This window comes from Moschus berezovskii, chromosome 14, assembly GCF_049115385.1.
Source record: "Moschus berezovskii isolate FMDL1 chromosome 14, NW_MosBer_1.0, whole genome shotgun sequence".
NCBI classification, from domain to species: domain Eukaryota; kingdom Metazoa; phylum Chordata; class Mammalia; order Artiodactyla; family Moschidae; genus Moschus; species Moschus berezovskii.
Window position 1 is genome coordinate 82,900,381 of NC_142473.1, and position 15,246 is coordinate 82,915,626.

General features: G+C 39.5%; 1 protein-coding gene across 1 annotated transcript; it reads left to right on the top strand.

Moving 5' to 3' along the window:
- Window positions 1–13,595: 13,595 nt before the first annotated feature.
- Window positions 13,596–14,576, top strand: LOC129554088 (olfactory receptor 8U9-like). Its single transcript, XM_055422730.2, has one exon. The coding sequence runs from the start codon at window positions 13,596–13,598 to the stop codon at window positions 14,574–14,576; it is 981 nt and encodes a 326-aa protein (XP_055278705.2).
- Window positions 14,577–15,246: the final 670 nt, after the last annotated feature.

Below are 15,246 nucleotides of genomic sequence, written 5' to 3' on the forward strand. Positions count from 1 at the left end.
CATGAATCTGCCCCGGGTGTACATGTATTCCCCATCTTGAACCCCCCTACCACCTCCCTCCCCATCCCATCCCTCTGGCTCATCCCAGTGCACCAGCCCCGAGCATTATTCTAATAGACATATGAGTGTTTTAGAGTCTTTGCACTTGATATTGACAGTCATTTTGATTAAAGTCTTTCTAGTGTATTCGTAGTGAAATGGTGCTGTGGTCTTAATTTGCTTTTCCTTAGTGTCTGGTGATTTTGAGTTTGATATTGCTAATAAATAGGCGGCTGATTTGCTAGTTATTGGTTTTACCAACCAGTACTGTGACTTCACATTATCTACAACTTTAATGTTTCCAAGAAAAGCCACTGAGATCATATTTGCTTTGAAACTCATCTCTAGAAATGGATTTTTTTCAAGCTCTGCATCATATTAAATTAGCCCATATTTAGCAGCAAAGCTGTAGATCCTCATGACACCTCCAGAATGACATTTCTAGATGGTTAGCCAATAGATTTTATTTATTCAAGCTGCAATTTTATTTATTGCAGCCATATTTATAATTGATAGTGAAACAACCATTTATCCTTTAATAGGTGAATACATAAACAAATTGTAATACATCCATACCATGGAATACTATTCAGAAATAAAGGGGATTGAGGTATCAAGGTACAAGCAGAGATGGGACATTTGTTCAAATATAGATTCATTTATAAATTTAATTAATGAAATAAAACAGGCATTGTATATTCATAGAATATTTCATATCTCCAATATACTGTTTCTGCCTATATGATTGCTATCCTGTTCATTACCTATAGATTATAATCAAGCTGCTATTTTTTTTAATGTATTTATTTTAATTCAAGGCTAATTACTTTAAAATATTGTATTGGTTTTGCCATACATTGACATGAATCCACCCCGGGTGTACACGTGTTCCCCATCCTGAACCCCCTCCCACAACCCTCCCCATCCCATCCCTCTGGATCATCCCAGTGCTGCTATTTTTAAAATATTTAATGCCTCATTGAAAGGACTGATGCTGAAGCTGAAGCTCCAATACTTTGGCCACATGATGCAAAGAGCCGACTCAATGGAAAAGTCCTGGATTCTGGGAAAGATTGAAGGTGGGAGGAGAAGCAGACAACAGAGAATGAGATGGTGGGATGGCATCAACGACTCAATGGACATAAGTTTGAGCAAACACCGGGGGATGGTGAAGGACAGGGAAGCCTGGTGTGCTGCGATCCATGGGGTCACAAAAAGTTGGATATGACTGAGTGAACAACAGCACTTTAGATATTCCATGAAATTTTTAGCTGTAGATATGCAGTTCTTCAAAAATGAACTTGTCTTAATATATCTTCAGTCACCCTTCACCTCGCAATTGAGAACAGACTGTAATTTTTTTGATGATCTCACTTACATTATGCACTGAGGTAAACTCCTTTGGGAGAGAGATACTGACAAAAGCATGCAGTCATCTGCTACCCAAACTATTAAGAGGAGAAATTTGTGCGGCCTCTGCTCAGGTAGGTTAGAAGAATGCATTTCAAAATGGCAAGCTATGAGTCACAGATGTGGAATAGCATTGCTATAGTAGATCGAGATAAGATTTTAGAAATTACAGAGTATAATATTAATACAGGGGCTAGAGTAAAACAATTTGAAATACATTTTGTAACCTAAAGATGGTGCTTTATCTGTATTTGTATTAGTTTTGGTGAAGGTGTCAAAAACATCTAGTTTTTCAAGTAAACAGTTAAAGAACTAGAAGAAAGTGGAGAGATAACTTAGTCTGCTGCTGCTGCTGCTGCTAAGTTGCTTCAGTAGTGTCCGACTCTGTGTGACCCCATGGACGGCAACCCAGCAGGCTCCCCCATCCTGGGATTCTCCAGGCAAGAACACTGGAGTGGGTTGCCATTGCCTTTTCTGATAATCTAGTCTAGTGCCTTTTAAAATATATATTGTTGTTGTTAGTTGTTCACTCACTAAGTGGTGAGTGACTCTTCGCAACCGCATGGACTGCAGCATGCCAGGTCCCCCCTACCCTTCACTATCTCCTGGAGTTTGTGCAAATTCATGTCCACTGAGTTGGTGATGCTATCTAAACATCTCATCCTCTATCATCCTCTTCTCCTCCTGCCTTCAATCTTTCCCAGCATCAGCGCTTTTTCCAACAAGTCAGCTCTTTGCATCAGGTGGCCAAAATATCAGAGCTTTAGCTTCAGCATCTGTCCTTCCAATGAATAATCAGGGTTGATTTCCTTTAAGATTGACTGGTTCAACACATGAATAAATTGAACTCCAAAATGGCCAAGTGGGTTTCCCAAGCTCATGTAACTAATTAAAGACAGAACCAAGTCTAGAAGGTAAAGTTGAAGAAGCATGATGTATGCATATGTCTAGAATTTATAGGAATGATACATGTACTTAACTAGTTGCTCAGCACCTAAGCTTAACTAGAAGCTGAGTGCTGAAGGATTGATGCTTTTGAACTGTGGTGTTGGAGAAGATTCTTGTTGTCCCTTAGACTACAAGGAGACCCAACCAGTTCATCCTAAAGAAAATCAGTCCTGCATATTCATTGGAAGGACCGACGTTGAAGCTGAAACTCCAATACTTTGGCCACCTGATGTGAAGAGCTGACTCATTGGAAAAGACTCTGATGCTGGGAAAGATTGAAGGCAGGAGGAGAAGGGGATGACAGAGGATGAGATGGTTGGATGGCATCACCGACTCAATGGACATGGGTTTGAGTAAGCTCAGGGAGTTGGTGATGAACAGGGAAGCCTGACGTGCTGCAGTCCATGTAGTGGCAAAAAGTTGGACACGACTGAGAGACTGAACTGAACTGAACTATCTAGTTGCTTTTTTGCATATTCTCTGCTTGAAACTTCCCTTGTCTTAAGTCTTTCTGTGTTAATTTTGACATGCTTATCCAGGGAAATCTTCCCTTAACTGTCCCCTCCTCAAGGTCTTCTAGTTTTCAGGCTTATTCTCATATATATTTCTGGTGTACAGCACTGAGCTCCATTAGGTTATTATACAGTAACTCACTATTCCGAATAAGCTTGATTGCTCTCTTCCTGTCTTTGCTTCCTGATATCTGAACTCTGACTTTTATTTGATGTCCCCTCAAAACACAGAAAGCTATTTAATCATATGGAGTCAGTAAAGATTTTTAATGCATTCAGATTGCAAATTAATGACTTATGTTGCTCTTATATATGTGTATATGTTTATTATTAAAAAATAAAAATTACAGTTTAGACTCTATGAGGAGATTTGAAAAAAGCAGGCATATGATTGACCACGTTGCAATCTATGTCAAAACTATGCTTTCTACTTTGGGAGGATTATATCAGATAAATGTCATCATTATATGCTTAAGGATAGCCACAAAAAAGAAAAATATAACTTAAGAATAAGGGGAAGAAATAGTTAAATACAATTAGCATGAAATGAATCTTAATTAACCCAGATAAGATTTAATTTCCCGTTACCCTGGTGGCTCAGTGGTAAAAGAATCTGCCTGCCAATGCAGGAGACCTGAGTTTGATTTATCCCTTGGTCAGGAAGCTCCTCTGGAGGAGGAAATGGCAATCTACTCCAGTATTCTTGACTGGGATATCCATGGACAGAAGAGTCTGGCAGGCTACAGTCCTTGGAGTCGCAAAGAGTTGGACACAACTGAGAGACTAACACTTTAAGTAACATTTAGAAGAGACTTCACTAAAAAACAATTTAAGAAAATAACAAAAGCACAGAGAGCAAGGCTGTCAAACATAAAGTATCGAAACTCTATCAAGGAAAGAGTTGTGGAAACATTTGGTTTTGTAAATGAAAGAGAAAATATAAATAGAGTATGTCTGAACTGATTTTACAACACAAATATGAAATACGTTAACTAAACTTGGGAAGCAACTTCAAAGAAGAGGTGATAATTAACCAGGCCTTAAAAGTAAATAGTTTTCCCTTTATATATTTTTCTTGTGGGGAAGTGTACTAAGAATGGCAAAGACAATGGAAGAGAAGCATGACAAGTCATGTTTTTATTGACAAAGAGACCAGTGGGCTTCCCTGATTGGTTGGGAGAGTTGAATGGAATCAGAACAATAAGACTATTCAGGGACACAATTTTGAAAGGTCCCATATGTTTTAAAATAATTCACACCTTATTTTTGGTATACAGCAAAATGACATCTATTTATAAATGTCAAAGTTTTGTGCTTTGGAAGTGGAGAAATATGGCTGAAAGGAAGAGACCAGCAAAATAAAGAGCTTTTTTTGTGAACGGAGCTTTTTTTTTTCTTTTTTCTTTCTGATCTAGTCTACTGTCCTTTCTTTCAGACTCTAAGTAATATTTGGAAATTAATAATTCTCAACATATATTCTTGAATGAGGGAATGAGTGAACTGAAATAGGCTCCTAAAGAAGCAGCATTTAGACATGAAAAGCCCTGAAAGTGAAGTCGCTCAGTCGTATCCAACTCTTTGAGACCCCATGGACTGTAGCCCACCAGGCTCCTTGGTGCATGGGATTGTCCAGGCAAGAGTACTGGAGTGGGTTGCCATTTCCTTCTACAGGAGCTCTTCCCGACTCAGGGATCGAACCCAGGTCTCCCACATTTTAGGCAGACGCTTAACCATCTGAGCCACCAGGGAAGTCCTTTAGACATAACCAAGACAAATGTTAAGGATAAGGTTTCCACTGTCTTGGCTATAGATCAGAGTGGGAGGTGTAGCCTAGACCTGTTTATCTATAAGTTGCTTATCTGTGTTTGTGAAAATGGTGATGGCGGGGGGTGGGCTCGATTATAAGTTTTGATATTGTGCTTGTAATGGCCTCTATATAATGAAATAAATTTTTAGAATCTTGGCCTGTATAATTTGGACAAAATAAAATAGAACAGATTACAATTCAACACAATGGACCATGCAAGGTAAGTGATGCCAGGTAATCAGAGTATTAATCTAGATGTATTTATTAGCTCTACACCATCACATAAAAGGTATTTATTTCTGTGATTTGTAGTCAAAAAGTTTGAGTCTGAAAGCTAGTTGTCTAGAGAAGTGGCTTTGTCTGGGCAGTTCTATGAACAAAAACATTATTTTGTCTCTTTTTCTCTTAACTTTTTTTTTATCTACTCAAAAATTGCATTTGTTTTTTAATTAAAAATTTTTTTTTTGTTTTTTCCCCTTTATTTCTTTTTTTCCCCCTAGAGAAAAATATTTTTTATTATTTTTATTTTTGCTTTTTTTTTTAAACTTATTTTAACTGGAGGCTAATTACTTTACATTATTGTATTGGTTGTGCCATACATCAACATGAATCTGCCCCGGGTGTACACGTGTTCCCCATCTTGAACTCCCCTCCCACCTCCCTCCTCATCCCATCCCTCTGGTTCATCCAAGTGCACCAGCCCCGAGCATCCTGTATCATGCATTGAACCTGGACTGGCGATTCGTTTCACACGTGATAATATACATGTTTCAATGCCATTCACCCAAATCATCCCACCCTTGCCCTCTCCCACAGAGTCCCAAAGACTGTTCTATACATCTGTCTCTTTTGCTGTCTCGTATACAGGATTATCGTTATCATCTTTCTAAATTCCATATATATGCGTTAGTATACTGTATTTGTGTTTTTCTTTCTGGTTTACTTCACTCTGTATAATAGGCTCCAGTTTCATCCACCTCATTAGAACTTATTGCTGAGTAATACTCCATTGTGTATATGGACCACAGCTTTCTTATCCATTCGTCTGCAGATGGACATCTAGGCTGCTTCCATGTCCTGGCTATTGCAAACAGTGCTGCGATGAACATTGGAGTACATGTGTCTCTTTCAATTCTGGTTTCCTCAGTGTGTATGCCCAGGAGTGTGATTGCTGGGTCATATGGCCATTCTATTTTTAGTTTTTTAAAGAATCTCCACACTGGAAAATACCATGGACAGAGGAGCCTGGTGGGCTCCAGTCCATGGGGTCGCTAAGAGTTGGACACGACTGAAGCGACTTAGCAGCAGCAGCAGCAGCACACTGTTCTCCACAGTGGTTGTACTAGTTTGCATTCCCATCAACAGTGTAAGAGGGTTCCCTTCTCTCCACACCCTCTACAGCATTTATTGCTCGTAGACTTTTGGATAGCAGCCATTCTGACTGGCGTGAAATGGTACCTCATTGTGGTTTTGATTTGCATTTCTTGGATTATGAGGGATGTTGAGCATCTTTTCATGTGTTTGTTAGCCATCTGTATGTCTTCTTTGGAGAAATGTCTGTTTAGGTCTTTGGCCCATTTTTTGATTGGGTCGTTTATTTTTCTGGAATTGAGCTTCAGGAGTTGCTTGTATATTTTTGAGATTAACTCTTTGTCAGTTGCTTCATTTGCTATTATTTTCTCCCATTCTGAAGGCTGTCTTTTTCCCTTGCTTATAGTTTCTTTTGCTGTGCAGAAGCTTTTAATTTTAATTAGGTCCCATTTGTTTATTTTTGCTTTTATTTCCAATATTCTGGGAGGTGTGTCATGGAGGATCCTGCTGTGATTTATGTTGGAGAGTGTTTTGCCTATGTTCTCCTCTAGGAGTTTTATAGTTTCTGGTCTTACATTTAGATCTTTAATCCATTTTGAGTTTATTTTTGTGTATGGTTTTAGGGAGTGTTCTAGTTTCATTCTTTTACAAGTGGTTGACCAGTTTTCCCAGCACCACTTGTTAAAGAGATTGTCTTTTCTCCACTGAATAGTCTTGCCTCCCTTGTCAAAGATAAGGTGTCCATAGGCGCATGGATTTATCTCTGGGCTTTCTATTTTGTTCCATTGATCTATATTTCTGTCTTTATGCCAGTACCATACTGTCTTGATGACTGTGACTTTGTAGTAGAGCCTGAAGTCCGGCAGGTTGATTCCCCCAGTTCCATTCTTCTTTCTCAAGATTGCTTAGGCTATTTGAGGTTTTTTGTATTTCCATACAAATTGTGAAATTATTTGTGAAATAATATAATGGTGAAAAACACCATTGGTAGCTTGATAGGGATTGCATTGAACTTATAAATAACTTTGGGTAGTATATTCATTTTCACAGTATTTATTCTTCCAATCCACGAACATGGCATATTTCTCCATCTATTAGTGTCCTCTCTGATTTCTTTCACCAGTGTTTTATAGTTTTCTATACATAGGTATTTGTTTCTTTAGGTAGATATATTCCTAAGTATTTTATTCTTTTCATTGCAACGGTGAATGGAATTGCTTCCTTAATTTCCCTATTTTCTCATTATTAGTGTATAAGAATGCAAGGGATTTCTGTGTGTTGATTTTATATCCTGCAACTTTACTGTATTCATTGATTAGCTCTACTAATTTTCTGGTAGAGTCTTGAGAGTTTTCTGTGTAGAGGATCATGTCATCTGCAAACAATGAGAGTTTTACTTCTTCTTTTCCAGTTTGGATCCCTTTTATGTCTTTTTCTTCTCTGATTGCTATGGCCAAAACTTCCAGAACTATGTTGAAGAGTAGTGGTGAGACTGGGCACCCTTGTCTTGTTCCTGACTTTAGGGGAAACACTTTCAATTTTTCACCATTGAGGATAATGTTTGCTGTGTGTTTGTCATATATGGCTTTTATTATGTTGAGGAACATTCCTTCTATTCCCGCCTTCTGGAGGGTTTTTATCATAAATGGATGTTGAATTTTGTCAAAGGCTTTCTCTGCATCTATTGAGATAATCATATGGTTTTTATTTTTCATTTTGTTAATGTGGTGCATTACATTGATTGATTTCTGGATATTGAAGAATCCTTGCATCCCTGGGATAAAGCCCACTTGGTCATGATGTATGATCTTTTTAATGTGTTGTTGGATTCTGATTGCTAGAATTCTATTAAGGATTTTTGCATCTATGTTCATCAGTGATATTGGCCTGTAGTTCTCTTTTTGTGTGGCATCTTTGTCAGGTTTTGGTATTAGGGTGATGGTGGTCTCATAGAATGAGTTTGGAAGTTTACCTTCCTCTGCAATTTTCTGGAAGATTTTGAGTAGGATATGTGTTAGCTTTTTTCTAAATTTTTGGTAGAATTCAGCTGTGAAGCCGTCTGGACCTGGGCTTTTGTTTGCTGGAAGATTTCTGATTACAGTTTCAATTTCTGTGCTTGTGATGGGACTATTAAGATTTTCTTTTTCTTCCTGGTTCAGTTTTGGAAAGTTGTACTTTTCTAAGAATTTGTCCATTTCTTCCAAGTTGTCCATTTTATTGGCATATAATGGCTGATAGTAGTCTCTTATGATCCTTTGTATTTCTGTGTTGTCTGTTGTGATCTCTCCCTTTTCATTTCTAATTTTATTGATTTGGCTTTTCTCCCTTTGTTTCTTGATGAGTCTGGCTAGTGGTTTGTCAATTTTATTTACCCTCTCAAGGAACCAGCTTTTGGCTTTATTGATTTTTGCTATGGTCTCTTTTGTTTCTTTTGCATTTATTTCTGCCCTAATTTTTACGATTTCTTTCCTTCTACTAACCCTGGGGTTCTTCGTTTCTTCCTTTTCTAGTTGCTTTAGGTGTAGAGTTAGATTATTTAGTTGACTTTTTTCTTGTTTCTTGAGGTATGCCTCTATTGCTATGAACCTTCCCCTTAGCACTGCTTTTACAGTGTCCCACAGGTTTTGGGTTGTTGTGTTTGCATTTTCATTCATTTCTATGCATATTTTGATTTCATTTTTTATTTCTGCTATGATTTGTTGGTTATTCAGCAGCGTGTTGTTCAGCCTCCATATGTTGGAATTTTTAATAGTTTTTCTTCTGTAATTGAGATCTAGTCTTATTGCATTGTGGTCAGAAAAGATGCTTGGAATGATTTCAATTTTTTTTAATTTACCAAGGCTAGATTTAAGGCCCAGGATGTGATCTATCCTGGAGAAGGTTCTGTGTGCACTTGAGAAGGTGAAATTCATTGTTTTGGGGTGAAAAGTCCTATAGATATCAATTAGGTCTAACCGGTCTATTGTATCATGTAACATTTGTATTTCCTTGTTAATTTTCTGTTTAGTTGATCTATCCACAGGTGTGAGTGGGGTATTAAAGTCTCCCACTATTATTGTGTTATTAATTTCCCCTTTCATACTTGTTAGCATTTGTCTTACATATTGCAGTACTCCTATGTTGGGTGCAAATATATTTATAATTGTTATATCTTCTTCTTGAATTGATCCTTTGATCATTATGTAGTGTCATTCTTTGTCTCTTTTCACAGCCTTTGTCTTAAAATCTATTTTATCAGATATGAGTATTGCTACTCCTGCTTTCTTTTGGTCTCTATTTGCGTGGAAGATCTTTTTCCAGCCCTTCACTTTCAGTCTGTATGTGTCCCTCGTTTTGAGGTGGGTCTCTTGTAGACAACATATATGGGGGTCTTGTTTTTGTATCCATCCAGGCAGTCTTTGTCTTTCGGTTGGGGCGTTCAACCCATTTGCTGCTGCTGCTAAGTCACTTCAGTCGTGTCTGACTCTGTGTGACCCCATAGACGGAAGCCCACCAGGCTCCCCTGCCCCTGGGATTCTCCAGGCAAGAACACTGGAGTGGGTTGCCATTTCATTTAAGGTAATTATTGATAAGTATGATCCCGTTGCCATTTACTTTATTATTTTGGGTTTGAATTTATACACTCTTTCTGTGTTTCCTGTCTAGAGAAGGTCCTTTAGCATTTGTTGGGGAGCTGGTTTGGTGATGCTGAATTCTCTCAGCTTTTGCTTGTCTGTAAAGCTTTTGATTTCTCCTTCATATTTGAATGAAATCCTTGCTAGGTACAGTAATCTGGGCTGAAGGTTATTTTCTTTCATCACTTTAAGTATGCCCTGCCATTCCCTCCTGGCCTGAAGAGTTTCTGTTGAAAGATCAGCTATTATCCTTATGGGGATCCCCTTGTGTGTTATTTGTTGCTTTTCCCTTGATGCTTTTAATATTTGGTCTTTGTGTTTGATCTTTGTTAATTTGATTAATATATGTCTTGGGGTATTTTGCCTTGGGTTTATCCTGTTTGGGACTCTCTGGGATTATTGGACTTGGGTGAGTATTTCCTTCCCCATTTTAGGGTAATTTTCAACTCCTCAAGTATTTTCTCATGGTCTTTCTTCTTGTCTTTTTCTTCTGGGACTCCTATGATTTGGATGTTGGGGCATTTACTATTGTCCCAGAGGTCTCTGAGATTGTCCTCACTTCTTTTAATTCGTTTTTCTTTTTTCCTCTCTGTTTCATTTAATTCTACCCTTCTGTCTTCTAACTCACTTATTCTATCTTCTGCCTCTGTTATTCTACTGTTGGTTCCCTCCAGAGTGTTTTAAATCTCATCTATTGCATTATTTATTGTATATTGACTCTTTTTTATTTCTTCTAGATCCTTGTTAAACCTTTCTTGCATCTTCTCAATCCTTGTCTCCAGGTTGTTTATCTGTAACTCCAATTTGTTTTCAAGATTTTGGGTCAATTTCACTATCAATATTCAGAATTCTTTATCAGGTAGGTTCCCTGTCTCATCCTCTTTGGTTTGGGTTGGTGGGCATTTATCCTGTTCCTTTATTTGGTGGGTATTTCTCTGTCTCTTCATCTTGCTTATATTGCTGTGTTTGGGGTGGCCTTTCCATCTTCTGGCAGTTTGTGGTGTTCTCTTTATTGTGGAGTTTCCTCGCTGTGGGTGAGGCTGGACAGGTTGCTTGTCAAGGTTCCCTGGTTAGGGAAGCTTGTGTCAGTGTTCTGGTGGGGGGAGCTGGATTTCTTCTCTCTGGAGTGCAGTGAAGTTTCCCATAATGAGTTATGAGATGTCAATGGGTTTGGAGTGACTTTGGACAGCCTGTATATTGAAGTTCAAGGCTATGTTCCTGTGTTGCTGGAGAATTTGCGTGGTATGTCTTGCTCTGGAACTTGTTGACCCTTGGGTGGTGCTTGGTTTCAGTGTAGGTACGGAGGCATTTTATGAGTTCCTATCAATTAACGTTTCCTGGAGTCAGGAGTTCTCTGGTGTTCTCAGGATTCGGGCTTAAGCCTCTTGCCTCTGGTTTTCAGTCTTATTCTTGGAGTAGCCTCTAGACTTCTCCATCTGTCACTTCCAAGGCAGTTCCCTCTGTTTTAGCTTCTGTTTGCTGGTCTCTTCAGTGTCTAATTTCTGCCCTGACACTAGGGGGTGGTGGTGGACCCTTTTTAAGGCTCACTTGTTCAGTCCTGTTCTGGGAAGGGAGGAACGCTGCAGACAAATATCTCTGGCATCTGTGGGAAGTGCTCGCAGTGTCTTGGCCACACTGGGTTTGCCCCTGCTCACAACGTGTGTGCTGTCCCAGTCTACACTGCACAGGCTCTAGGTTGCTCTGCTGGGAACTGTCTGAGGCTGGCGCTGGGTTGCATGCACATCCCAGGTCTAAGCTGCTCAGGTTCAGGTACTTGGGTACTCCACAAAGGCACAGACTTGGTTGGGCCTGCGTTTTGTGCCTTCCCCGATCTGAGCAGCTCAGGTGACCAGGTGTTTGGCGAGCACGGTCGCTACGACTTATCACCTCCCTGGTCCCTCCCGCTCAGTTTTCTGGGTATACAACTGGCACACCTTCTCAGGCGGATGTCGACCAGCCAGAAACCCAAGAAGTCTTGCTTAGCAAGGAAGCCTGCCTGCAGTTTGGTATCAGATGCCTCTCTGGGGCCGCGATTGCCCCCTTCCAACTCTGGCTGCCCTCTTCTGCCTGCCTCGGTGGTGGATGGGCCGTCCACAGCCGGCTAGCTCTGCTCGGTCCTTTGTTCTGTGAGCAGGGCTGGCGGTGTCTTGGGTTAGGGCTTTTCGCAGGATAGCTATCCCACAGTCTGCTTTGCTATCTCCAGTTAGCTCCCTCAGATGGCCCTCGCGGCATTCAGGCCCAGTCCTCTCTCTAAGCAATGCCGCCGGCTCCTCCCTGCCCAGTCCCCACTTGCTAATGGCGGATGCGGGCGTCTGCACTGCTTCTCTGCTAGGAGTTACCATTGGGCTCGTGATCTGTGGGGTTTAATTATTTATTTCTTTTTCCTCCCTGTTATGTGGCCCTCTGAGATTCCAAGGCTCGCCACAGACTCACCAGTGAGAAAACTTCTCTCTTTTTTAAACCTCCCTTCCCGGGAAGGAGCTCCATCCCTGCCTCTTTTGTCTATTTATCTTTTATGTTTTTTTCTACCTCCTTTCGAAGACAATGGGCTGCTTTTCTGGGTGCCTGATGTCCTCTGCCAGCATTCAGAAGTTGTTTTGTGAACTTCTCAAAATGCTCTTTGATGAATTTGTGGAGGAGAGAGTGGTCTCCAGTCCTATTCTTCCTCCATCTTGTTCCCTCTCTCCATTTATTTTTTAAAATGCAAATTATTTTATTTTGATCATGTAAATTCTTACTTTAGAGATAAAAATGTGCAATATTATAACAAAAAATCTAGAAATAATTTGCTCCTTACAATAAAACTAATAAGATACAGTGATAGCATAATAATTCGGTGTGGACTCAAATCAGAAACTCACAGATTTGAAACACAACTAATCACATTCAGACCAGCCTGCTGACTTTGTTTGGGATACTTGTTTTGATCTCTTATTCCTCATATGCAGAGTGAGCATAATGACATGATTTTAGGTTTAAAGTTTTGGTAAAACAAATGAAGCAAATAAACTCGTCATTGTCGCTTCCATACTTACCTATTTTCAGTATTTGCATTATTAACATAACAAAGAAGATAGTCTGTAATTGATAGTGACCTTCTAGTGATAAATTATTAAAGGAAAACAGAAAATTCAGAACTATGTTTCTGCCTACCTTGGAATAATATGGAGTTCTGTCTGCACAGGTACAATGGCAGATACATCAAAGACAAGTACCACTGCAGAATATTTCCTTTATGCTATTAATGCTAACAGTTTCTAAAAAAAAAAAAAAAAAAACCAATAGCTATGGATTTCCAGTGGTTAAAACTTTGCCTTTCAATGCAGGGGTAAGGGTTCCCAGATGGCACTAGTGGTAAGGAATCTGCCTGCCAATGCAGGAGACTCAAGAGAAGCGGGTTCTGTCCCTGGGTTGGGAAGATCCCCTGGAGGAGGAAATAGCAATCCTCTCCAGTATTCTTGCTGGGAGAATCACATGGATAGAGGAGACTGGCAGGCTACATAACCACTGGATCACAAAGATTCGGACATGACTGAGGGTCTGAGCAATAACTGGATAAAATAAAATTTAGGTAAGATACCACTTGACTCGAGGTGAAAAAAAAATAAAATTTAAAAAACATAAAGCAGAAGCAATACTGTAATGAATTCACCAAAGACTTTAAAGAATGGCTGAACATTTTAATAAGTCAGATGAAAGTTGCAAATAGCTTAATGTTCAGGAACTTTCAACAGAAACCAGACTGTTCCACAGCTCCCTTCTTTGTATCAGCAATGAATCCGGGAGGAGAGCTATGCCTTTCCCACATTTATCTGTTTCTACTCTCCATCCCATTCCCAGAATCCTTGTATGCTAACTATATACTAACATTAAATCTCCTTACAAGATATCAAAGCATAAGAATACCACTTATATAACAGCAACTTGAATTTAACTCTTTTTTTCTACTTCCTCATGCAGACGTCTGGAAGAGATATGGCACAGATCAACTGCACTCAGGTAAAGGAGTTTATTCTCGTGGGCCTCACAGATCGTCAGGAGTTGAAGATGCCCCTCTTTGTCCTGTTCTTATCCATCTACCTCTTCACACTAGCAGGCAACCTGGGTCTGATCCTAGTCATCAGAACAGATTCAAGGCTCCACACACCAATGTACTTCTTCCTCAGTAACCTGGCCTTTGTTGATTTCTGTTATGCTTCTGTCGTTACACCCAAAATGCTTGGAAATTTCTTGCACAAGCAAAATGTTATCTCTTTCAACTCATGTGCTGCCCAGTTGGGCTGTTTCCTCACCTTCATGGTATCTGAGTGCTTGCTGCTGGCTTCCATGGCCTACGATCGATACGTGGCCATTTGTAACCCTCTCCTCTATACAGCTTCCATGTCCCGAGGAACCTGTATTCAGCTCGTAGCTGTCCCCTATAGCTATGGCTTTTTGATGGCACTGTTTCACACCATCTTCACTTTTCGTCTCTCCTATTGCCACTCGAATACCATCAACCATTTCTACTGCGATGACATGCCTCTTCTCAGGCTCACTTGCTCAGATACACGTTCCAAACAGCTATGGATTTTGGGCTGTGCTGGTGTTACTTTCACCTCCTCTGTTCTGATTGTCTTTATCTCCTATGTGTTTATTATTTCTACCATCCTGAGAATGCGCTCCGCTGAGGGTAGGCGCAGAGCCTTCTCCACATGTAGCTCCCACATGCTCGCAGTCACCATATTCTACGGGACCCTCATCTTTATGTACTTACAGCCAAGTTCTCAGCATTCTCTTGACACAGATAAGATGGCCTCTGTCTTCTATACAGTGATCATACCTATGTTGAACCCTTTAATCTACAGCCTCAGAAATAAGGATGTAAAAAATGCCCTGGAAAAAGTCATCACCGGTAGAAACCAGGCTTCTATGTTCACAACATTTAAAAAATGATTCGAATAAATGAAAGTGGACATTCTCTCATGGTACATTTTTTTTTTTTTAAGTTGAGTATGAAAAGCTAGTCAAATGATGACCTTATTTGGTGTTCAATAAAGATTTCTTTAAACTAAAGTAAATTCATTCTCTGAATTCTTTGTAATCAAATTTGACTTAGAATCATAATTTATATATAGAAAGTATCATAGGAACTTACATGCCATTTATCAAATTTTATATATGCATATATGTATATACTTACACATAAAAGTATATATATTTACAAAAATTCATTTCATCTGATATCAACATAACTAGATATAGGCCAAAGGTAGACAAAACTGAGTTCCCTTTAATACCCAGTTTAAAATTATAAAAATGCTTTAATAATGTATCTCAGAGTGCATTTGTAATATATTCCAAATTAAATTCCAAGAGACAACTGTAAATCAGTGATTTCAATCTGAATTGATTTTCCCCCCAGGGGCTATTTCACAATGTCTGGAAACATTATTGATTTTCACCGTACAAGGTGGTGAAAACGAGTAGCCTTGCTATGTAGACAATCAAGGGTGTGGATGTGTTAGTTGCTCAGTCGTGTCTGACTCTTTGTGACCCCATGGACCGTAACCTGCCAGGCTTCTCCATCCATGGAATTCTCCAGGCAAGAATATTGGAATGGATT

What these genes read in the sequence shown, in the direction of transcription:
- LOC129554088 (XM_055422730.2), top strand. Translation starts at nt 13,596, where the DNA reads ATGCAGACGTCTGGAAGAGATATGGCACAGATCAACTGCACTCAGGTA.